The sequence below is a fragment of the Balaenoptera ricei genome, chromosome 19 (assembly GCF_028023285.1).
Source record: "Balaenoptera ricei isolate mBalRic1 chromosome 19, mBalRic1.hap2, whole genome shotgun sequence".
Classification (NCBI taxonomy): Eukaryota; Metazoa; Chordata; class Mammalia; order Artiodactyla; family Balaenopteridae; genus Balaenoptera; species Balaenoptera ricei.
Genome location: NC_082657.1, coordinates 18103385 through 18127063, shown reverse-complemented (window position 1 = coordinate 18127063; position 23679 = coordinate 18103385). Strand labels below are relative to the sequence as shown.

The 23679-nt window shown below is 56.9% G+C and overlaps 1 protein-coding gene across 2 annotated transcripts; it reads left to right on the top strand.

The window, feature by feature from the left end:
• Window positions 1–5020: 5020 nt before the first annotated feature.
• KCTD15 (potassium channel tetramerization domain containing 15) lies at window positions 5021–20333 on the top strand. Of its 2 annotated transcripts, XM_059904822.1 has the most exons (8): window positions 5021–5158; window positions 6800–6895; window positions 8464–8556; window positions 9205–9380; window positions 14470–14614; window positions 17004–17092; window positions 17270–17575; window positions 18787–20333. In XM_059904822.1, the coding sequence occupies exons 3-8, from the start codon at window positions 8491–8493 to the stop codon at window positions 18923–18925; spliced, it is 921 nt and encodes a 306-aa protein (XP_059760805.1). In that variant the 5' UTR covers window positions 5021–5158; window positions 6800–6895; window positions 8464–8490; the 3' UTR covers window positions 18926–20333. The 2 variants fall into 2 exon arrangements, with proteins under 2 accessions (XP_059760805.1, XP_059760806.1); XM_059904823.1 differs by lacking the exons at window positions 5021–5158; window positions 6800–6895; window positions 17004–17092 and having other exon boundaries at window positions 8479–8556.
• The last annotated feature ends 3346 nt before the right edge of the window (window positions 20334–23679 follow it).

Genomic DNA, 23679 nt, shown 5'->3' with positions numbered 1-23679 from the left:
GGGCAGCCATACTCTGCCAGGTCAGGTGTCTCCTGGGACCCTAGAAGGATCTGGAGCATCATCTCTGTTGCAGCCTCTCTGAAGGTGCCCTTTGGGGTTTGGGGCCTCTCTTTCCTGTTTAGCTTCTACCTTCCTTCCAGCTCAGGGTTCTGGTCAACAACTCTTCACCTTTGGGGCCCCCAGCATAAAGCCCATCCTCTCCTCCTTCCCCCAAGGCAGATCCTGACCGTGCCCAGGGTCTACCTTCCTCCCCACGGCCCAGGGCGGCAACCTCAGCCCCTCACAGGCCAGGGCTAGACCTGATTGGTCCACGTTTTCCCCGGGACTGGCTTGCAAGTTGGCCAATGGTGTGCCAAAGAGGGCTGTGAGGGCCACTGGATCACTTCCCTGTTCTCCACGCATGTCCAGGGAGGTAGCAAGCTTTAAGCTACAATATCTTGAGACCAGAGAGGACCTGGCGTAAGGACAGGAGAACATGCAGAGGATGGCAGGGAAAAGTGGAGAGAGCCTGGGTCCTTGAATCCTCCGCTGAGTCTCTGAATGGACTCCAGGGCCACTCTGCCTCCCACTTGCCATTATGCGAAAGAATCCACTTTCCTTATCATGAAGCCCATTGTGAGGTAGGTTTTGTTAATTGCACCCAAACTCACACAGACTCTTTGAGAATCTGGTAAACATGCTGAAACTTCTCTCGGGAAGAAGGCTCAGATGCAGAATATTGATCAAGTTGGGGGAGGGGGTCCTGGTCCCCCAGAGGTCATCCACAGGCCACCACCATGTTAGGATTCCTGGTCAGGAGATCTCAGTCTTGTCTCATCGCTGTCACCCTGATGCTGGCTCCCGGGGAGGGCAGGTTTGTTTGGTTCTGAGCAGCATACCTGGGCTGCAGGCAGAAGGCAAGAAGGAGGGGGTGGTCTGTAGCCCCTGGAGGCAGGCCCTGCTTTCCCTCCCATCAGAAACCAGAAATCCCACTGAGCATAGTGCTGGGGACTGAGCAGAGCTCCGTGAGAGCTGGCTGGTCTCGATTTATTAACTTCAAGGACAGGCACTTGGCCCCCACCTGCCATCCCTCAGTCAAGTTTGGACTGCTGCTCTCCAGGGAGCCGGTCACCTTGCTGACAGTCAGGAGGCCCTGTTTGCAGGGCGCAGCACTAACAGTCCTACATTTTATCACTCCCTTTAGTTTCCAGATTCACTGGGGTCCTAGAGGGAAGACTGGGGGATTCCTGGAATGGAGGCAGAGGCCAAGCGGATGTCAGACTGTGATCTCTGGGCCAGGCTGGCTCTGTCCTAGCCTGGTCAGGGGCCATCTCTGAGTCTGGAGGTGGGCGCAGACCTGGGAGGGCCTGGCTTTCACCCCAGCGAGCCTGGGGGTGGGGGAGCAGACAGCCCTAACACCCCAGCCTCTCCCCATCCCCCTACCCTCACACTCTCCCCTCTTGGAGGGCAGCAGCTGTGTCTCAGCCTGTTCATCTGCTATCTGGTCACAGACTTCCTGAGAAGGTTGAGTTCAGCAGACTTTGGGACCTCATCTTCTGATTAAGGTCTTGATCTTCAAATATAGTCTGCACACAGCAACAACAAAATACAAAGTCACACTGGAAGCCCCTTTGAAACATCCGGAGACTGAGGTCTTGTCCACAACACCTTGATGCAGGGCCTGACCCGCATCAGCTTCATGTGAGCTCATGCAGAGCAGCCTCAAAGCAAGCTCAGGTTTGAACCCACTTTTTAAAGTATGTGAACCATAATGGCTCAAGTGCTAGTCAAATCTACTGATAAAGCAAGTTCCATTCTGATTAGACTCACATCCAATTTCATCTCTTGGACTATAGTAATGAAACAAGATGTATTTCACAAGATGTTTCAGTATGTTTTCAGTCCTAATTATACATCTTCAATTAAAAAAGACAAAACCTCACCACTGCATTATATACCAAAGATCATTAAATGCCTATCACAGCCCACGTCCAAGTCTCTCAATGTAAAAGATGGTTGACATTTAGCCGGGAACTTTTAAAACACTTGAGAATAAATTATGGCCCAAACTCACTCTTCTTAATGACACGTATAAAGTTCAGCTCTTTAATAAAAGGATTCAGGAATATGAAAACAAAGTTCCCAGCAATAGTAAGGAAATAAAGGTCTTTCAAAATGGTCAGTTCTTGTTTCAATTAAACCGTGCATTTTTAATATAGTTGGTATAAAGTGAAACTCTTAAAAAAACATCGAGGAATTTAAAATGAAATGGAACATCCTCTTTGCAGGGTCACCAGTACCACAGTGAGATTTGTCTCTTAAACAATGACACTTAGTATCTCTGTAGTTCCATGAATACTTTTGAAGTGTCATATTAAAACCAATCTCATGGCCTTGAGGCAAAGAGAAGCAATTAGTCTTGGAGTTGTGAATAAATAAAAATCCATTTATACACCCGTCCTTGACATGTACCTTGCAAATCTTAGAAACTTCATCTAGTGGGAAAAGAAATGTTAAATCATGAATACCAATACTAATCACATCGCCATGTGGCTTCCTAAAACAGTTTAGTTTATACCCATCTTCTAAGTATTAATTTATATGTATATATTCATCCATATTGAACACAAAACAAAGAAGCTCTAGCAGGCACCTAGCGGGTGAGGGGAGAGGGGTGAGGGGCGATGGGGTCACATGGGTGGCCCCATGACAAGCAAGTTTTCAGTGGGTCTCTGCTCCTCAAACGGGAGCCTGGAGCATTCTTTCTCATGCCTCCCTCTTCCCCCCCAAGCACTCCAAGGCTTGAGAAGGGGGAAGGTTCTTTCCCTGAAGAAGTGTGGGGTATCCACACACGCCTTTCTCCATTTGTGATCCCAGCCAGCATTTAAGGGAGGACACAGGAGGTCAAAGTATTTGGATACTTGTTTTACTTCTTATTTGGGCCCATCCCTTCAGTGCCGGGTGGGGTGGGTGTAGATGGGGGCTTTGCTGCTCCTTGGCCTTGCGTAGCCCTGGAGAGACTGGGGCAGTCACCAAGGAGCAAAGCAGACCTGCTGGGCCTGGCCGAGATGTAGAGAGCAGACAGTGGTGCTGTCAGGCCCGAGCTGGGAGCCAGAAGCCCGGGGGCGCCAGGGCGTGGGGAGCAGAGTGGGCAGCCCATGGGCCGTGCTGGAGCCGCTGCACAGATCCCTGACCTACTTCCAGGGCCCCTTTCTCTTCAAGGAGCAGCTAAGAATCCATAAATTAAGGAAATTAACTGATGGGGCCTGCGGCATCTTTGTAAGCTATTTAAATCTATAAATTTACAACATCTTCTGCATATATCAAGTAATTGAACTAACTGCAGGGATGTAACTTTAATGAGAAAATTTCCCCCTTCTCCTGTAGTTCGAGCTCTAAAGTAAATAAATAAATAAAACCTTCCCTTAGGAGGAAAGTTTCTCCTTATTCTCGCGTGGAGAAGTTACAGTACGGCGGTCCGGGCCCTCTTTCCACGCGCGAGGTCTCCTGGTCAAGGGAGGCAGGCCCCCACCTTGTCCTCTTTCCACCAGCGCCCCTTCGCCCCCGCTCCGGGCCGCCCCCAGCGCCCCCCGTGAGTGAAGCCGCTAGAGGGCGTCCAGGTCCGGCTGGAGCTCAGGGTGGGGGGGGGGGGGCCCGGCGCCGTTCCCGGCCGGAGCGCACCGGTCCTCCAGCTCGAGCCTGGCTCTGGCCCGGGCGTCCCCGGAGCCGGACGGGGGCGCAGTGCAGGCCGGGCGCACTGCACCGGAGGCTCCGCGCTCCGTTTCCTAGGAGCCGGGAAATGGTCCAGGAGGAGGAGGGGGGACGGGCGGGGCGCAAGGGAAACAGGAGAAAGAGGAAGGGGAGGAGGAGGTAGAAGAGGAGGAGGAAGGGGCAGCCGACTCGGGGACCAGGAGGGACGCCCCGGGCGCAGGCCTCGGCGCCGCGGGGAGTCTTGGCGGTAGACGTCTCCATCGCGCCGAGCGCGTAAAGGAAATGGCGCGTCTGGCCGCGGGGGGCCGGCCGGGCGCCCCCCGTGCGCCCCTCCCCCGCGGTGGCTGACCCCGTGTCCGCAGACGTCACGGGCGGCGCTGCTCCCCGGTAGAGGGGCAGCCGGGGCAGAGACCCGGGGAGGAAGGCCAGGGAGGGGGAGGGGCGGCACCGGCCCCCGGCTCCTCTCCAGCCCCGGCCGACTCGCAGCCCAGTTTCTTCCCAAGTCCCGCCCCTACCCCCGGGCGCCGCGGCGGCGGCTGCTCTCCTCTTTGTAACCGAGGAGTCAAGAAATGTGAGAAACGTGCCCTGTGTTACTTATTTGGGAGCCGAAAATTTATGCCCAGCTGAAAGCGCCCGGGGAAATATTACATCAGATGAAATGACAATGATTAAAATCAGCTTCTCCCCCACCCCCTCCCGAGCCCGGAGGAGGCCCGGGCGCCGCGTGGCTGGCCGGCGGGGGGCGGGGGGCTGGGCGGCGGAGGGCGCGGGGGCCTGGGCGCACCGCTCCCGGGAGGGTCCTGGCGGAGGCCCCGGCGGGAAGGCGCGGACTCCGGGGGAGGCGGGTGGTGATCGCCCGGCTAAAGGAAGGGAAACGGCGCATTTTTGTCGCCAAGCGCGGCAGGCGCGGGCGCGCGGAGCTAATTGCGACTCTAATCCTCTGCCCCGCGGCGCAGCCGAGCCCCGAGCCAGGAGTCGCCGCGCGCTCCCGCTCGCGCTCGCAGCGCTGGGTAATTTGGAGCCGGATCGCTGCCCTTTGCGTCCGGGCTCGGCCGCGACGGGGCGCGGGCTACGGGCTAAGGTGGGGGGCTGGCTTTCTCGCCAGCAATCGGGGAAGGCCGCTGGAGAGAGAGGAGGGAGGAGAGGAGGTGGGAGCGGCGGGAGGGCAGCCGGAGAGCGGCGCGAAGAGGAGGCGGCGGCCGCGGCCGCGAGGAGGGGAGGAGGCGAGGGGAGGGCGGGGAGGGGAGGCCCCGGCGCGCCGCGCCGCGAGGGGCCGCGCGAAGCGGGGGCCGGGGCGGGAGGGGTGGGTGGGGGGAGGGTTGGGGGCGAGAGAGAAAGTAACTCCAGGACGAGACCGGAGCGACCCGCGCAGCGAGCAGAGGCGGCGAGGCTGCGCCCGGCGCCCGAGACCAGCGGCTGCGCGGGGCGGGGGCTGCGCCCGAGTCCGATCCGCCGCTCCGGCTCCGAGGTAAGCCCCGCGCGGGCGGCCACCGCTCAGCGACGCGCACCCCTGTCCCTAAAGTGGCTGCGATACCCAGAAAGTCGCCCGGCCGTGATTCGGACGTGGGAGGGGCGGCTGCTTTGTCCCGGTGCAGGGCGGCGGGGGCTGGCGGCACGGGGGCACCCAGCACAAAGGCCTGGTGCGGGAGGGGGGGGACTGCCCACGTGGGCCGGCCCTGGCCCCGGGTGGACCCTCCCCACGCGGGCGGGCACCGAGCTTCCTGCCGCACGGGGTGGTGGGGGTGAGGGGGTGTTCAGGTCCCGGCACTCGGGCCTCAGTGCAGGGCCGAGCGCCCTGCAGGGCCGGCGAGTTTCCGGGGTCAGAACCCGGCTCACGCAGCTGGGGCTTCGGCTGACTGGACCCGGCTTGGTGTCCAAATCAGAGAGAGAAAAAGTCTCCAACGGGACAGATGTGCGTCCTCTGACGCCCACCCGCGAGTCCGAAACGGAGCGGGAGGGGCTGGCGGTCTGGTGGTCGTCCCAAGCGCGCGGGGTCTGGAGCCCCAGGCGGGCCGCGCGGAGATGCGATCCCCGCCTCCGGATCCCCGATTCCCGCCGGTACCCCCTGACCTGGACGCGCGCACCGGCACACTCGCAAACAGCCCCCCTCCCCCGTAGCTGGAGCGCGTTTCAGTCCTCCCGCGCCCCCCACCTCCGACTGCAGAAAGATCAGCTTCAAGTTTTCACTCCGCGTCTCAAATGTGCATGAAGGAATTTAACTGCACGATTGAATAACAGCATTAGTTTCAATTAATTTTTTTTTTAATCCCGGCAACAATAAACTTTGAGAACAAAAGCGCTTTTACGTCCTTAATTAGGCGAGCTTCCCATCTGTGGTCTCTAAGTGTCTGCCTCTTGATTTAACTTTGTCTTCCGCCCCGCCCGTGCCGCACACCCTCGCGGTCCTGCCAGGCGCTTTGGGTGCTGCGGCCACCGCCGCCCGCGGCGCCGCCGGCCTGCACCCAGCCGGCTCCGGCCGCCCCGAACGAAGTTCACACCGGCCGGCGGGCTCCGCGGCCGGGCTGGCGCGCGCCAGGTGGCCCGCCTGCCTCCCTTCCGGCCCGCCCCCTGGACAATTCTGCAGGCCCCTGGCCCTCTTGCCTGGGGCTGGCGCCCTGGGCGCAGACCTGAAGGGAGTTCTTGAGCCGCCTTCTGTTTACCTTTTATGGTTAAAATAACAGCTTAGCAAAGAAGCGACTTCACGAAGAAGCGATTTAGTAAAATCGTCTCAAGCTGCCGCAGCTCAGCCAGTTTAATCACCCCCAGAGAGCTGAACAACTGCGAGCACAATGGGACACAAAATCATTTTGTGTGTAAATGAGCGTGGCATTCTGCTCGCTTCCCTCTGCTCGGGCGGGCGGGGCTCGGTGGCGGGCGGGCGCGGGACCCCGGGCTCCCGCCGCAGCCTGGTGAAGCGGGTCAATACCCAGCCAGTTTGGAAACCCGCGGGCCGGGCAGCACACTACCGCCGAGGCCCCTGCAACAGGCGGTTTGGCTGAGCCTCGGGAGGGCCGTGGCGAGCTGGGGCTGGTCGTGGGTTTGATGCTGGTGCTGGCGGAATGAACTTGTGTCTCTTCCTGCACCCACTTTATGCTTCTGACCTTGGCAGTGGTCTCGGGGAAAGGGTCGTTGTCCAGCACAGATGCGTTTGTCGGAGGGAGCAGTGGAGGTTCGCGGCAAGGCGTACAGCCTGGGGCTTCCAGTGGTGAGTTTCTGGTGTGCCATGAACATCAGGTGGTGCTTGCGATGGAAAAGGCTGGGTGAGAACAGGATGGAACAGCTTTTGTGATGGGTACTTGGTGTTAAACGTCACTTCTGAGTAGTGTCCTGGCAGTAGGGCCGGCATTGTGCAGTCCGCTTTGATAGACGTTCCATCGGAATTCCTTCCAGCACAGTTTATCCTCAGTGTGGCTTTCCTTCTGACTCCTCCCTAGCAGAGCCTCCCAGGGCAGGATAGCCCATTCCTGAGATACGTTTTGGTTTCTCAGAACTTCCTTGAGATAAGTGACCTGGTTTTCTTTTTGAAGCTTGCGGGAACTCAGGAATGCCCAAAGCAGCAGACCCTGGACAGCTAGAAGTTAAACATCACTGTCTGCTAATAGCCACCCCCACCTGTTTCCTGTCAGAGGACTTGCCAGGACACCGAGGGCAGGACAAATCCTGGGAGAGTGACCCGGCTTAAATTTGCAGGATTTGATTCTCATTGGACCTTGGTTCATGTATTAAAACTGGATGTTGAATTTCAAGGCACAAAGTCAATCCTTGAGAGAGGTTCGGTTAAACCTGCAACGGATAAGTCCAGGTTTAGGTATGTGGCGGCCAGTGGGGGCGGGGGGCATGATAGCCACTGTGCACGTCTCCCCCAGCCCCAGGTCAGTGGAAGGGTCTGCTTAAACCTGCTCTTCTCCAGCTCTCCTGCATAGGGCCTGCAGAGTGTTCTCAGACAGCTTCTAGAGACTGTGGGACAATCTTATTTCAGGTGGTTGCGGCTCAGAGGAGACTGACTGTGGGGAGGGGCAGGAGAGAGTGTTCATTAGCTGAGCCGCTGTCTCCTTCTGGCCAGCTTTCTAATGCCTTGGGGCTGTGATCCCAAAGGGATCTGGAATATATTAGGCACAGACAAGACCATTCCCGGGGTCTGGGGAGAAACTGCAGAGGTGCAGGCTGGGCAAACAAAGACAAGTTTTCTTCTCTAAGGAGCCACAGGGGGAACGGTGGCTTCCTAAGTGACTTTCGCTCTTCCCTGGCTTCTCTGTGTCCAGCCAGTTGCAAACTGCATCTTAACACTGCAGAGACGGTGTTCAGAGAGGTCCTGGGGCTCCCCAGCCCATGGAGGGTGGGGGGATCCTCTCTGAGCTGTGGTTCCCAGGGTTCTCTCTGAAGCAAGAGGAGACATGCTTGGTAACGTGTCTCGAAAGCAAAATACCAAGAAAATCGGATTTGTTCTGAAACATTTTGGGGGCAATAATGGTGAGCATATGTTTCAGTACTGTCATTAGCTGAATTAGCAGACATGGAGCTGCCCTGAAAACACACGTGTGAGTGAGTGAGTGTGTGTGTGTGTGTGTGTGTGTGTGTGTGTAAGTAATCTCCTATGGCCCGGAGGCTTGCTTTGGGGTGTGGGGGCAGGATAGTAGCGGGCAGTGTGGTAGGGCATGGGGTCCTGGGACGCATGTTCATAAAGGAGGATTGTAAGCATCTTTGACTGGGAGACACGGCGCCCAGGACCACTGAGGAGTAAGTCCTGTCTGGTTGTGTTGGTGCTTCCCGCAGATACTCTGGGCAGCGATGGAAGCCTAGATGCCTCACCGCAAGGAGCGGCCGAGCGGGTCCTCGCTTCACGCCCACGGCAGCACTGGCACCGCGGTGAGAGCCAGCAGGGTGGGCTGGGTCAAGGGCTGGTGTCCTCCTCTTCGCCCTCTTCCCAAGCGCCAGCTCACTGGCTGCCCTTCCTCGCAGCCGCAGCCATAGCTGTGGCATTCAAGAGATGGCTGTTGACTGGCCGTACGATTATGTATTTTTTTTTGAAACAAAAATGCTCTTAATTTGATGTGAAATTTACTACATGTATAAAACTCAACGCCTTAGGTGCTGAGGAAGTCACTAATTTAGAGGTGTCTCGTTACTGAGACAAACTTGCAAAAACCCCTGAATCCCAATTCACAAATTGGTGATTCGTTTGTCAGGGGATATTTCACATCTAACACATAAGCCCACGACCTTTAATTAGAATTTTGCAGTTTGTTTTATGCCCCTGGAGGCTGACACCTTGAAAAAAATTTTTTTTCTTGATTTCTTATTGCTAATAAGCATCTTTCTTTTTTCCCTCTGGTACTTTGAAGAAAATGATGCAAATACACTTAATTACAGTGGTGGCCATAATTTGTCAGCTGAATATGTGATCAGGCACAGGCAGAAGTGATCTGATTAGATCTGTGATCACATTGGCAATAAAAGGAGTGCATAGCTCCATCGTGGAGAAACCCTTGTCTTGTGCCTTGTTTCCATCTCCAGGAGGGAGGAAGCATGTCTCGGTTGTCTCTCACCCGGTCGCCTGTGTCTCCCCTGGCCGCCCAGGGGATCCCACTGCCAGCCCAGCTCACTAAGTCCAACGCGCCTGTGCACATCGACGTGGGCGGCCACATGTACACCAGCAGCCTGGCCACGCTCACCAAGTACCCTGACTCCAGGTAAGAGCCAAGCCCCTCATGGCACCGGGGCGTGCAGTGGTGACAGGCAGCATCTGTAGCCTGCTACCAGCCAACACGCAGGGCTCTCCAAGGCCCCCCTGCTCCTAGACCTGGGGAGCTAGGGTTTAGGAAGCTGAGTCTCCCTGTTAATGGCTGCTTTGCACAGGGACTTGTGACCCTGAGCTGGTGGCATTAGTAGTGTTAGGTGGAGTTCCTGACTCACTGGCAGAGGCCACTTTTCAGAGCCAGCCCCACCTGCCGCTGGCCAGCAGCTGGCTGGGGAATCTCATGTTCCATCATGTTACTCTTGAGCGAGACTCAAGCCTGGCCTTTGCAGGGGACCATTCGTGAGCAATGCTGCGTACTTCTTGGGGTCATGCTGGGGAGAAATAGTTCATCCTATTTCCGAGTCTAATCCTTGGGATAGAGCATAAGGGGAAGGATGAGGGGGAGCTGCAATTTGTCATCTTTGCCTGTTTGGGTGGCCACTGCTGGACCCTAAGTTCTAGCAGCAGGCTCCCTTGGATTTGGGGGGGTTGCAGTGACTGGCTAGGAATTCCATGATGTTCGGGAATATCCACAGCTATGGATAAGCGTGAGCCACATACCACCATCAGTGGGCAAAGCGTCTCTGACCAGGACCCTCCCTACAGGGAGCTTTACACTCTGCCCAGCTCCCCGGTGCTCCTGACTCCTGGACTCATCTTTGGGAGGCGCCGGGCACTGCTGACTCTCCTGCTTTTGCCTCTCAGGCATTTCTCTCCTAGGGGCAGACCTGGTTTCCCCCTATAACGGCAGGGCTGACCAGAGGTGGGATGGGTCTCTGAGCATCTCCTGGAGATGATGCCGCATGTTGCTTGCTGAGCCTGGGACTGCTTGCTCCTGGTACAGCGAGGCGGCCACCACTGAGGGCTGGCAGCGGGAGGGCCACGGCTGCAGGGCATCACCTCTGTTTTAGACATTTAAAATAAAAAGAGGAGTTAATTAATCCCCCAGACAGAGAGGGGGATCGGCTCTGGGAAGCTCTCTGATCAGGCTGCCTCGTGGCTGGCGTGGCTGCTCAGAGCACGGAGGATTCACAGCGTGTGGAAGTGGCGGCTTTGGGAGCTCGTTGGAGGCCGGGGTGGCGCCCTCCAGCGGGGAGTGCTGGAGGCGGATGCAGTGTCTCGTTCAGAATTTGGGGAATTGGGTGCAGGTGGCGGTTGGAGCTTCACTCCCTCAGCAGACAGAGGCTAGGCCTGGGGCACTTGTGACCTGGGGGCCAAGGAGGGGGCAGCATCCAGGAGGCCACGTCAGCTGTGTCGGCCTGGCACTCTCTGGCAGAGCCCTGTCTAGGATGGGAGATGGATTCTGCTTATTTAATTTCAATTTTGCCTTCTGCGGCATTCGTGCGTTGTTTGAGATAGATCATCCCTTAATCGGTTGACGACGTTTGCGAGTGAAATTCATAAAACCCTTGCCCACAACCTCCCTGAAGAGTGTTTCCTGAAATCAGACACTTGCCTTTCTGGAGTCATCATGGCCCAGGCCTGCGGGGAATGGCCTCCTCATTCTGTCTCCAGGCTGCTGCCTGGAGCAGGGTGGGCAGGGGGGTGGTCCTCCCCTCCCAGACCCACAGCCCATCCTCACCCATTGTCCTGCTCTGACGTGGGGCGGGCCATCTTGCCGGGGGGCCTGTGGGACCCTCAGGCCAGCAGGATGTGCCCAGAGGGAGTGGCGGTCTGCATTCTTCCCTGGGGCTGAGCCTCAGGATGAACCTGTTGTTCTGCCTGGATGGCTTCCAGCTCACAGGAGAGCTGCTCCTTGGGCCTGAAGCTTTGGCCTAGAGGCGGGGGAGGGGGGGGATGGGGACGGTGGGGGGACGGGGGCGGGGGGGTGGGGGGTGGGGGACGGACCTGTAGGACAGTCAGGACAGTGGGTCAGGCCAGGCCTGAGAAGTGGGTTGGGCAGCTCTGCTGGCCAGAGCCCCTTGGATCTCTCACTGAGTAAATTATTAAAATTAAAAAACTGTTTTTCACTAATTCTGGAAACAAAGATCAATCCCTCACTCAGGGTCACCGATGTATAGATCACCTGGAGATGGAGAATTGTGTTAAGGTCACCCGGGGTGGAGGGAGTTCTGGATGTCAGCAAAGTCCCACCCTGGGCAATGCCGGGAGACCCCCCACCCCCTCAGGTCCCGGTGCCCACACAGCTATGCCTGGGCTTCTGGTTCTTGGCTGGTCAGGGTGGCTGCAAGGCAGGGAGCGCCAACGGGTCCTCGCCCAGAGCCGGCCCCGCCCAGCTGCCCGGGGCTGGGAGTCGACTCCTGTGTCTGCCACCGCACTTGCTGGACATCGTTTAGCTCCGGCCGTGGCAGCCCCACGCTTGTGTTCATCCTCACTGTGGGGAGCAACAAATTAAGATGTACAGGAACTTTAGAACTAATAAAACCTGCCACTGAAACATGCAGGAAATTGGAGCCAAAGCTGAAAGAAAGAAAGAAAGGAAGGAAGAAAGGAAGGAAGGAAGGAAGGAAGGAAGGAAGGAAGGAAGGAAGGAAGGAAGAAAGAAGAAAAAGAAGACAACCCCTATCAGCTGGGGTCAGAACTGGCCAGCTTATTCTGTGGAAGGCTTCTGAGGTTGGTACCCCGAACCTGCAGCCTCCCTCAGAGAGTGGCCTGGGGTGGGAATGGACTCTTAACACCACACACGTGTCGGGAGCTCCCTTTGAAGTGACTGTCCTAACCTTCCCTCAAGCTGCTCCTGTCCTTGATAGCTTCAGACCCTGAGGGCATGAAAGGCCTTAGTCTGTGAAGAGACACCGAACCGTGGAAAGACCTAGAACCAGCCAGTCCTGAAATAAGGCAGATTGAGAGCCTTCTGGCCTTGGACCAATAAGACAACCTAGAACCCAGGAAGCCCTGGAATGTGGTGGATTGGGAGTCCTCTAGACCAACAGGTCTGGAGCTTCACAGCCTGATGTCAGGAGGGATTTGCAACACAAACAGCCGTGGAACATTGCTTGCTGCATACAGCGCTTGAGCTCAACCAGGAAGGGTGGAGAAAATTCTGCAGGGAGGCTGAGGCTTCACACTTGCTGGCTAACCTATGGAAATGGCTCTTACTTCTTCCTGCTGGTGCTACGTGGGGTCCCTCAGCAGCCTGCTGATGACTGCCCATGGCACCTGGCAGCCTCGCTCAGTCCTGTCTGTCTCCAGGGCTGCTGGGTGGCCCTTATTCTGACATCTGGATGCCCAAGCTCTGCTGAGGTTAGGTCTTGGGGAGTTTGAGGCCTGGAATAGGCCATGGAGCCCACAGAGCTTTCCAGCGGGGCTGTGTTCCCCAGTATCACTGTCACCAGGCCTGGGGGTGGATAGGGCTCCATGGCCTTTGGAGCTGTGAGATGAGTTGTATCGGGGTGACCGCAGCACTGGTTCCACAGGCTCGGGCCTCTCCACACCTCCCCGTGGGCTCTGGCCTGCTCTTGCCCATCTACGAGGCAACCTTGCCCTTTATACGGCCCCGCTGGGCTATGTCCCCAGGGTGAGAACAGGTTAGTCACTCTACCCCTGGGCAGACCCTCCTGGCCGATGCCTGAAGTGTACCAGGCCACCAGGGTGGATGGGGTCAATGGGAGGCCCCGAGAGAGGCTCTGGGTGCCATGACCCCTCAGCTGCCCAGCTCATTGCCCTGGCGCACGGTGGCAGGAGTGGGGCAGGGCCTGAGGAGCAGTGACGCGGAGCAGACGGAGGAGTGGGCAGCTGAGGGAGGGGGGAGCCCTCCTGGGAGGTCTTGCCGGTGCAGGCAGAGAGTGGGGGGGCTAAGCCTCGGCTTGTACATGTTGGGCTGGAAGGCCTGGGGCCCAGGTCGGGGCCACCCTTCTCCCAGGCTGTGCAGGGTCCAGCTGGGGACGTGTGTGTGGCCTTGCCTGTCTGCCGAAGGATGTCTGGCGGTGCTGCCCCTGGGGAGACCCTGCCGACCTCCCTGCGGTTCCCGAGTCAAGCTCTTGGCTGTCCCCACCCCTCTTCGGGGTGTCCTAACTCTCCCCAACGGGGCCTGGGGTCTGCAGGGGAAGTTAGCCAAACCAGAGCCTGCTGCCCTGGGAAATGGGGAGGCCTGGTTCCTCCCCGCTGGAGTGGAGGGGGCCAGGCATCAGGGCGCCCCGAGAGCCTCCTGCAGGCCCCATGCTTCTGTCAGAGCCACTGCCCTTCAGAAGATGGGGTGCTGGGACCTGGCCTCCCCTCGCGGTCCCCTCCCCGGCGCGCACACGCTGTAGCACGCGTGCACGCATTCGAGCACGTGTGTGCACTGTTTTGTGTGCATCCACACTGGTATGTGTGTACACACTGGGGTATGCGTGTGTGTGTGTATGTGCGTGCACTGTAGCTGCACACACACGTGCTGTCCCCGGTGCCTGCCTCTGTTCTCCCCTAGGGTTCCCCGAGCGCAGGGCTGTGGGTGGTTCGTCTGTGAGTTTGTTGAGTGTACGTAGCTGTGTCTCTGGTGGACCCGTGCTGCCTGGTGTGTCCCTCACCGGGATGTGTCTGGGTCTGCCTGTGATTTGTGTGTTGTGAGGGAGGGGACCATGTGACGCTGTGCCTGCTGCGCGGGTGTGCCCTGTCCGATGCTCGTTCACGCGGGTGGGGTGAGGTGGATGTGTGTGACCCGGGAGTGTGTCAGCTGGTTTACATGTGTTCACTGGGCAGGTGGCTGTGAGCTGGCGTGTCTGATGGTCAGTGGGGGTCTTCTGGGCAGTTCTGTCCAGCACGGGTTTGTGTGCGTGGGACGAGGTGGCTGTGTCTGTGTCTCGCTGTGGTTTTCCAGGCCTGTAACCTGTGTCAGCGGGCAGGCGGGTGTATAGAGCTGGGGGTGTCTCTCTCTGGCTGTGGCTTGGGAGTGTAGGCGGGGCGTGTGCACGTGCTGGTGTCCCGGCTGACTGTGGCCTGGCTGCCGCTGGCATGTGCAGACATCCTTTTCAGTCCTGGCGCAGTCCCAGGGTCACCCATGTAAGGCCCCTCGCCCCTCCAGCAGGGGGAGCGCTAAGGAGTCGGGGTGGGGCAGGTGGACCCGCCCTTCCATCCCACATCTCCGCTCCCATCTCTCCCAGAATAAGCCGCCTCTTCAATGGCACCGAGCCCATCGTCCTGGACAGTTTGAAGCAACATTATTTCATCGACCGGGACGGGGAGATTTTCCGCTATGTCCTGAGCTTCCTGCGGACGTCGAAACTGCTGCTCCCAGATGACTTCAAGGTAAGTCCGCAGCCGGCAGCTGCACGGCACACTGCCTGTGCGGTGGCATTACACAGGGTAGGCTGTGACTTAATAAATGGACCCACAGTTGTCATGGCAACCATAAAAACTTAAACGATGAAGCCGAGGGCTAAATCAGTTTTTCTAAACTAATTTTGTCTTCTCACATTTTTAGCTTATTTATCAGGGTGTAACAACAATTAAGCAGCGGCAGTGGCGCTTACCCCGGTTTCATGTTTGTCGTGTTGAAGGACTGTCGTGTGCCGGAGTTACAGGAGTTAGAGGTTCCCAAATCTGTTCCTTGTAGGCACTTGGCAGGGGGAAAACTGATCCAAACCAGACACCCTTACACAGAAGGTTGCCCCCAGGTCTCCGGGCGAGCCTGTCTGCGGCAGCCGACCTGGTTCCGAGAGTCCTGCCTCTGGTGCTGGGCCGCTCACGGCACGGGGATCCCGGAGGCAGGAAGCCCATGCCTGGGCTACCCCAGCTCCAACCAGCAAACGTCCTTCCTTTCTTTCTTCCTGTCGGCACCCAGAGGACCCAGTGGCCCTGGGGCTGTTTTGTCCTTCATCCAGTTCAGTTCCTGGGTGCCAACAGCCGAACTCGGGCTGAAAATGCAGTGAAAGACAAGGCAGACAAGGGTCCTGTCCCCACAGTGGTTACGCTCTAGTGGGAAGACAGATGATGAACAAAAAAACACTTGAATTCCACAGGGGCAAACGCTTCAGAGAAGCAGAGAGTACTGTGAGAGTGAACCACGCGGAAAGCGGGCCTGGGAGGGTTTGGAGGCAAGGCTGTTTCTCTGGGTGATGGCGGAGGACCGGGGGCAGACGGGTGCGAGGGCCTTGGTGGGGAGGGGCGAGGGGAGGGCAAGGAGCTGGATACGTGGCAGCCTGGGACCGTATGAACTGGGAAGGGAAGAGCAGGAAGGAAGGCTGCTGCTTGGTGTCAGGACCTTGGTGGCCGGCTCAGCATTTGGCTTTTTACCCTGAATGCAGTGGAAGGGTTGTGAGTAGGGGCATGACCATCAGATCTGTTGTGTGGAAAAGGATGCGGGGGGGAGCAGGAGGGTAGAGGCAGTGAAGGTGGAACAGAGTGGTAGATTAGATTCACGCTTAGGAAAAAGATGCAGAAGCCACAGGTGTGGATGGTGAGGGTCGGGGGCTCTCGAAGGTGTCTCTGGCCTGCAGCTTGAGTCCTGAGTGGATGTGTGGAGGCCCAGGGTAGAACAGGCTGGGGGAGAATGGCACCGCAGTCCTGTGTGGAAGAGCTGGTGGGGCATCCGGGGGAGATGTTCTGGGCTATGAGGAAGGAAGTGGGGTTGTTGGTTTGCAGATATCGTTTCAGACCTTGCGTGGATGAGAGCAGAGGCCCGGCGTGGTGCCCTAAGGAACCCCTGTGGAGGGACAGGATGGGTTCTTTTTAATTCTTGAATTTTATTTTATTTATTTTTTATACAGCAGTTCTTATTAGTTACCTATTTTATACATATTAGTGTGTATATGTCAATCCCAATCTCCCAATTCATCCCACCACCATCACCACCCCCGCCACTTTCCCCCCTTGGTGTCCATACGTTTGTTCTCTACATCTGTGTCTCTATTTCTGCCCTGCAAACCGGTTCATCTGTACCATTTTTCTAGGTTCCACATACATGTGTTAATATACGATATTTGTTTTTCTCTCTCTGACTTACTTCACTCTGTATGACAGTCTCTAGCTCCACAGGGTGGGTTCTTGACTGATGACAGGCCTGGGGAGGCTTCCCTTGGGGTGACTCCGAAAGCTGGGGTCAGTCAGCAGGAGGAACGGACTTAGGCACAGTGGGGTGGGCCCGGCTTTGGGGGTTGGGCTTCCTTGCCTCCCCCCAGGGGTCCTCAGGCTCACCAGCCGGACTTGAGCTGAGTGGTGTGGTCATGGGTCCTCAGCTACTCAGGGCTGGGGTGGGTGTGGGTGGACATGTGTTTGACCGGGGCAGTGGTCTGATCATCAGGGCCTGAGGGGTGGTTGGTGTGAGCCCGCCAGCCCGGGAGTGGGCTGCTGGTGAGAGGTGGGCGTCCCCCCAGACACCTCCTCACACTGCCTGCGAGGGCAGGGGCCGATCTTGTTGTCCTTTAAGCTTCACCCCCTCTTTGAGCTGGGTGTTTACATCCATTTTATAGATGAGGAAACTGAGGCTCAGAGAAGGTCTGGTAGATAATGATGCCGAAAATCCAACCCAGACAGGTCTGTTTCGCCTCCCTGCTCCGCAGTGAACTCCTCCAGGGCAGGTGAGGACGGGGCTGCCCCGTGCCTTGCCGAGAAATCAGCAGGTTTCCAGGCATCTGCACAGCCTCTGGCTCCTCTAATCTAGCCTCCGGGTCTATCCAGAGGCTTCTCTCTGCTTCAGGGGGATGAAGCCACCCCCAGTGCTGGGGCCGGATGGAAGAGCTCAGGGGGTCTTGGGACAGGTGCACACCAGCTGCTGCCTGGATGGAGGCAAGACCTTTTTTTTTGGGCACACATTCACCCGAGCCTCGTTTTCCCCATCCCTACAATGGGGACAACCATCCCAGACCACATTGTGCCCTGGGGGTGCGGGGTCTCAGAGGGGGGGCCCCCTGGAGCCGGAAGGGCAGATCCCCACCTCCCCCACCCGTGTGCGCGTGCCCGCAGGACTTCAGCCTGCTGTACGAGGAGGCGCGCTACTACCAGCTGCAGCCCATGGTGCGCGAGCTGGAGCGCTGGCAGCAGGAACAGGAGCAGCGGCGCCGCAGCCGGGCCTGCGACTGCCTGGTGGTGCGCGTCACGCCGGACCTGGGTGAGCGGATCGCGCTCAGCGGCGAGAAGGCTCTCATCGAGGAGGTCTTCCCCGAGACCGGGGACGTCATGTGCAACTCGGTCAACGCCGGCTGGAACCAGGACCCCACGCACGTCATCCGCTTCCCGCTCAACGGCTACTGCCGGCTCAACTCGGTGCAGGTGAGGGCTGGCCGGCCGCTGCCTCCCCCGTGCGTCCCCGACGCCCTCCGGCGGCAGAGGGAGATGGAGGGAGGCTCGGTGCCTGCAATGGCGAGGCCCTCCGTGCCATCTTACAGAAAAGGCAACAATGTGTCGAGGCCCTCCGTGCCATCTTACAGAAAAGGCAACAATGTGTCGATGCATAATTTATGTCCCGCTCATAATTAAATGATGGCGCCTGGGGGATGGACTTAAAAAAATTGATCTATGCTTTTTTTTTTTCCCCGAAAGGATGTTCTATAAAAATGGCCTAGAGTATTTTTAACAAAGTGTGCTTCATTTGACACCCAGAGTCTGACTTTGGATTCAAATTAAACCCAGGCAGTGGGAGCAGCAGGTCAGAGGCTGAGAGTGGCGGCGGCCTGGAGCCCCCCTCCTCCTCCGTGCTGACCGGGGCCACCAGCACCCAAACAGCCGCCCAGTGCGTGTTTGGACTGGCTTTCCCCAGATGGGTCTGAGAGCTGGGAAGCCCCACATAGAGTGGAGGCCTATTTTCCATCAGCTCTTCCAGACCCGGGAGCAGACTCCTATTTCAGGCTTGGGGCAGAGTGGACTTTGTGGGGAAAATCCCGCAAGCTGTCCGTCAGCACTTGCTAGTCAGCACTTGCTAGAACCGTCAGCACTTGCTAGTTGCAGGACCCAGGTGTCAGACACAGTGACCGGGCCCTGCCCTCACAGAGGCACAAGCCCGCCCACGTGGACACGGAGACCTGCAGAGACTCAAACATCAGGAGGACGCCTCCTCTCCACCCCAAGCTCCCTTGGGCTGATGGGCCCCCAGGCCTCCAACCATCTGGGACTCACAGCTCAGGGAAGCAGGTGGCTGCCCAGAGGCTGGGGGCGGGGTCTCTATTACTGGGGCCTCAGTGAGGGAGGGGGGCCTGGGACCATGTGTCTGGAGAGAGAGGGGCCCCAGTCAAGGTTGTGGGCCCCTGAGGGCAGCAGGGCGGTCGCCCATCCAGGTTTGGCTGTTTGAGGGGCCCTGGGGCCTGGCTGCCCCTGTCCCTTCTGTGGCTGCCCAGCTGGATGTTCTGCAGGGACCTCTGTCAGCAAGCAAGACGTGTCTTAACAGGAGAAGGTAGCGTGCCCTGGCTAGTGCCCACCTGCCCGCCAGGCAGGGCAGGCAGACGCTTGCAGCTGGGCATGACTGACCCCTGTTTCTTCCCCGGCAGGTCCTGGAGAGGCTGTTCCAGAGGGGTTTCAGCATGGCTGCGTCCTGCGGGGGTGGCGTGGACTCCTCCCAGTTCAGCGAATACGTGCTTTGCCGGGAGGAGCGGCGGCCGCAGCCCACCCCCACTGCTGTCCAAATAAAGCAGGAGCCCCTGGACTAGGCCCTGCCTCAGCGCCCACCTGAGGCCTCTGGGCCCTGGGGACACCCCAGGGACCAGGAAACAGTGCTGGGGAGTTCTGCCTATGCCTGCTTAGCGGTGGCCATGAGACTGAGGGTGGGGCTGGAGGGTCCAAAGCCTGCCCAGAGAGCCCCAAGGCCCCACGTGTCATGGCAACAGAATGTGGGATGCTGGAGGCACGTCCACTGAAGGACTGTTGATGTGACCCAAAGATGCCGAGGTGGGAGAACTCGGCCACCAGTTGTCTGGGCCCCTCGGCTCCCAGTCCGGTCCTCGCGGCGCCACACGTGCCGAGGCAGGGTCAGCAGAGGCCTCCCCAGTGCACTCCGAGGAGCTGTCCATCCTTCGCCACGCGGCAGACTCCAGCGGGTCTCCTTGCGTCAGAGATGGCTTATTTTTCTACAGTATTTAAGACGGAAGTAACTGTCAGTGCACAAGTCAGAGAGGCCGACAAAGACCAATGCTTCCTTATCTGGTGCTCAGCTCAGTCGGACGCGCAGCATGTCTGCATGGGGGGTGGAAGAGCTGCCGGACACTCGGGCCCAGGTGCCCGCAGAGCAGGGCTTGGAGACTTCTGGTCCCTGCTCTAGGGGCAGATGCAGGGATGGCAGTGCCACAGGGGCTGAAACTGGGCTCCCACGGGGTGGGGCTGCTGGGAGGAGGGTGGTACAGGCGTGGGGGATGGATAGCTGTGGAACCACTTGAGACCCTACCTTTGCTGCCGCCTGGGGCACAGGCCACACTTGAGAACCACCTGACCAACTAATGCCCAGGGCCTTCGATTCCTATCTGTGCGTGCGCACACCTGGGCTCCCAGAGAAGTCATCTCCCCATCAGGACCAGCCATGGGGCCACACCACATCCTTACCTCAGGAATGGGCCCCACGGTGAAGGGGCCCATCTGTCAGCAGCATCCTCTGGGTCCCCAGCTCAGGAAGCCGTCCCCCACTCTGATTTTCCCACACTCATATGCACACTGAATTTTAATTAGACTGTTGTTACACTAGCTTGCCAGTAAGACCCGGACAGAGTCATACCTTGGGTTCTTGGCCCCGGATTCCAACAAGGACTGCCTCTGAGGGGTCCTCACAGACCTGCTGCCTCTCAGACGACAGGTCCAAAGATGGATACCGCCTGCCTTGTCACAGTTCCCCTCCCCTCCCGAGATGGCTCTTTTCCCGGGTTGGAGGAACCGCAAAGAACTGCTGGGTGGGCGGGGCGTCCCGGCCAGCACTGCCCCTTGTACGATGCCTGTAGACTTGTATATGACTCCTTTAATATTGTAAAGATGCTGATGTACAATTGTCGCGTGTTTGTGTAAACACATTATGTTCCTAGTTCATGCCATAAATGATGCTATAAAAGCGAAAGACTGAGGCTCCATCCTGTGCAGAAGCGGCAGCCAGATTCCAGCATTCCGCTGCGCAGGGAGGTTTGGGGATGGGATGCCTCCCTCCGTTCCTTCAGTTCAGATGGGGAAGAACCAGCAGCGGTAACTGGGGGTGGGGCAGGGACAAGGGTCCTGAGCTTGCTGTTGTTTATCGCATGTGGGTGTTTCCTCACTGCTGTGCCTGTTCCCCCCTGGGCAGCACAGATTCTGAATTCTGATTCACAGCCCCTAACCAGATGCAAGCTGGGGAAAGGCAGACCCAAAGTGTCCAGGGGCTTTTGAACCCAGTCTTCAATGTTTGTGATTTTTCCCTCCCTCTGGTTTTTGGTTGAGGTTGACGTCCTCTTCAGAGCCCCGCAGAGCAATAGGAGAAGGTGGCAGGCAGTCCATGCGTGGCTCAGGCCAGCCAGGGGACACGCAGCCCTGCGCATGAGGACGGGTCACCCTAGCTCAGCACAAGACCTCAATGCGTCTCTTTCCGAGGAGTTTGGATGTACTTACGCAGGCCTCCAATTTTAATGAGCCTTTTTGTATTTTTCCTCAAAGTCCTTATGTTCTAACTGGCCAGGACCCTTTCCCATGCCAGTAAGGGCCACCAGCCTCTCCCTGCCTGGGGGACGGGCCACAGCCATGCGCTGTCTGAGGCCGCAAAGCGGTCGCCATCCCACACTGTACAATCGAATTTGCTGGACAGACTTGCCAGCCTTCTCCTTTGCTCAGCAACATGCCTACAGTTGGCACATGGGCATTTTGGCATCTGAGGTTCACATCTGAGAGGAGGAGAAAGTGTTGTGTTTATTAGAAAGGAAGTCTTGTGGAAACAGCTCAGTGCCGCGTGTGTTTATGGATTTTTATAGTATGATAGCCTGCATGGTTGCCGGTTGGTGGAGATTCCCTAACATTTTCAAGCAAACTATCATTTTGATTAAACCATTGTGCTAAAAAAAAAAAAAGAGTAACTACCTTACTGAATGTTACTCTTATCATCTCCTTACTAATTAAGACAAACCAGGAAGTATGATTTAGGGAATTTCTAAATTTGTAGAGAAGTGCCATGTTCCCAAAGTGATGCTAAAATTCTAAGATAGTCCCCATAAACAATAAGTACAAACATTTTTTATGCTTCCTGGAATGAATATACCATATTGTAAGTAATCTCTTGATCAGTTGCCAGTGATATAAGTGTTATTTCTGCTCTTCATAAATTATTCTTGATTATAAGCAACTGGACAGATAGCTGTGCCAACACTTCCCTGTTCCCCACCAGACCTCTGCCCGTGCAGAAAACTCTGCAAAGCTACAGCAGGTGGCTTTGGCCGCTGTCCTGCTGACACGGAGCTCAAATATCTTTTTAGAAGCTTTTTTTTTTTTTTTTAAGCTACCACTTGACTGTGTTCCATAGAATAAATAAAGGATATTTTATAAATTATACACCCAGCTCTAGCACTTCGTTTCCAATCTACCGAGGCAGCCACAAGAAGGTACTCTGGCTTGAGTGACTCTTGCGCCACTGCTCCTCACACCTGGGACTTGGCTTGACCACTGAATCAGCACCTTGAGTAGCCCTAGTCCCAAATACTGAAACTTCCTGATCTAGGTGAGGAGTTGCCATGGAGGGTTGGGCCCTTTTGCACTATATTCGTTTTGTGCACGTGTATATGTCAACCAAACCACTAACACATTTGACAAAGGGGCAGAGAAGCATGGATGTGAGAAATGGCTCCATTGAGCCCCTGACCAGGGGAAGACCAATTTGGTTGAGTCCAGCAGAGCCTAATTAGAGCACGGGGTTGGAGATTACCCTTTCTCCCATCCAGGAGGCAGACCTGTGTTCTCTGGAGAACGCTACCTGCCAAGATGGCCCCATCCCATCAGGCCCTGTCCACCCTCCTGACTCCCCAGAGACAGGACGACAGCTGCAGTGGCCCTGGAGGACCCACAAGATTGGAGTTCCTCCTAAGTGGATGACAAGGTGGAACATACAAAAGCAGGAGCTGCCAGAGGATTTTCAGTTCGAGGCAGGGCACTTGGTTCAAGCCAATGGGGAGTTCTAGACAGAGCTGGAGGACCAGCTGTTGGCTAGAGAGCACAGCTGCTGCCCTTGAGCCTGATGTCTGGGCTGATGAGGGATGTTGTAAGAACTGTGATGTCACAGTTTGATGGTCTCGACTTCTGTTGACTTTAAGGTGGGTGGGCAAATGTGTTTAGCACAAAGACAGCCACATAACGCGGGCCTTGGCTCAGATGTGATGAGGACGTGGCTGGCCCTCTTTCTGCTCACCCCCATACCACCCAAAGGAGGCAGCTCCATGTAGAGAGAAGGCTTGCCCCACCTGGAGATTGAGGCTCATGAGGTAGCCCTTTGTGGACCAAGAGAAAGAAAAGAGTATGGGTGGCAGCTAAGGGCATCTTCCTGCCAGGAGCCAGACTAGCAGTGACATTCTCTCAGAAGAATCAGAGTGACCCAAATGGAACCCAACCCCAGGGAGGGTTGAGGGTCAGAAAAGGATCTCACAGCCCATGCCTCAGTCCCTGCCCTCAAGTCCTCAGTAAGTCCAGGGGCATGGCTCTGAGAGCTGTTAGTGGAAGGAGAGCCCAGCCCCTGGGAAGCCCCCCAACCTCACCCCCTGCCCCCGGCTGATCTTGTTTGGGAACACCAGATGGCAGCTCTCTTCTCCCAAGCCCCAGAGCTGGGAAAACAAGACACCTGCTTGACCCATGGGGAGCTCTTCAAACCTCAGAACCTCAGGCAGAGTGGGGGCCAATCCTGGGATATATATCCAGGTGTTGCTGCCTGTAGGTAGTTGTTTATTCACAGGGAAGAGGCCCCCTGTGTTTCCAATCTCACCCTCTTACCCCCAGTGGAAGGATGTCTTGGACAGTATTTGTGCTATTTTGGGGTCATGTAACTTTGACTTGAACAGTGGGCTAATGTGGCTGCAGAGGCTTTGGACCTCGGTCAGCAAAAGGGTCCTGCTTACTGCAAAGATTCTTATCTTCCTGGCCACCCGTGCCATTGATTGATTGACAGCCAGCATGTGCCAGCCACTGCAGGTACTTGGAGGACAAGACAGCCCACAGGGCTAAGAGAAGACGTCTGTTTATCCACAAGAATTGTTTACTTGAGGTCCTGTAAAGTTATCTGGAAAAGAACTTTCCATATTACAGTTTTCAAGTTTGTCATAACATCGAATATAGATTACCCGCAAATTCCTTGACTTGCAAGTACAGCCAGCAACCTCTCCGGCCTCAATGACTGGCACCTCCATGGTGAACAAGGCTTCTCTGAAATTCTAATGAGAGATCCAGGGACAGAGGCAGGCACA

What these genes read in the sequence shown, in the direction of transcription:
- KCTD15 (XM_059904822.1), top strand. Translation starts at nt 8,491, where the DNA reads ATGCCTCACCGCAAGGAGCGGCCGAGCGGGTCCTCGCTTCACGCCCAC. An exon ending in ACGGCAGCACTGGCACCGCG is followed by an intron (nt 8,557 to 9,204) that starts GTGAGAGCCAGC and finishes TTCCATCTCCAG; the next exon opens with GAGGGAGGAAGCATGTCTCG. An exon ending in ACCAAGTACCCTGACTCCAG is followed by an intron (nt 9,381 to 14,469) that starts GTAAGAGCCAAG and finishes CATCTCTCCCAG; the next exon opens with AATAAGCCGCCTCTTCAATG.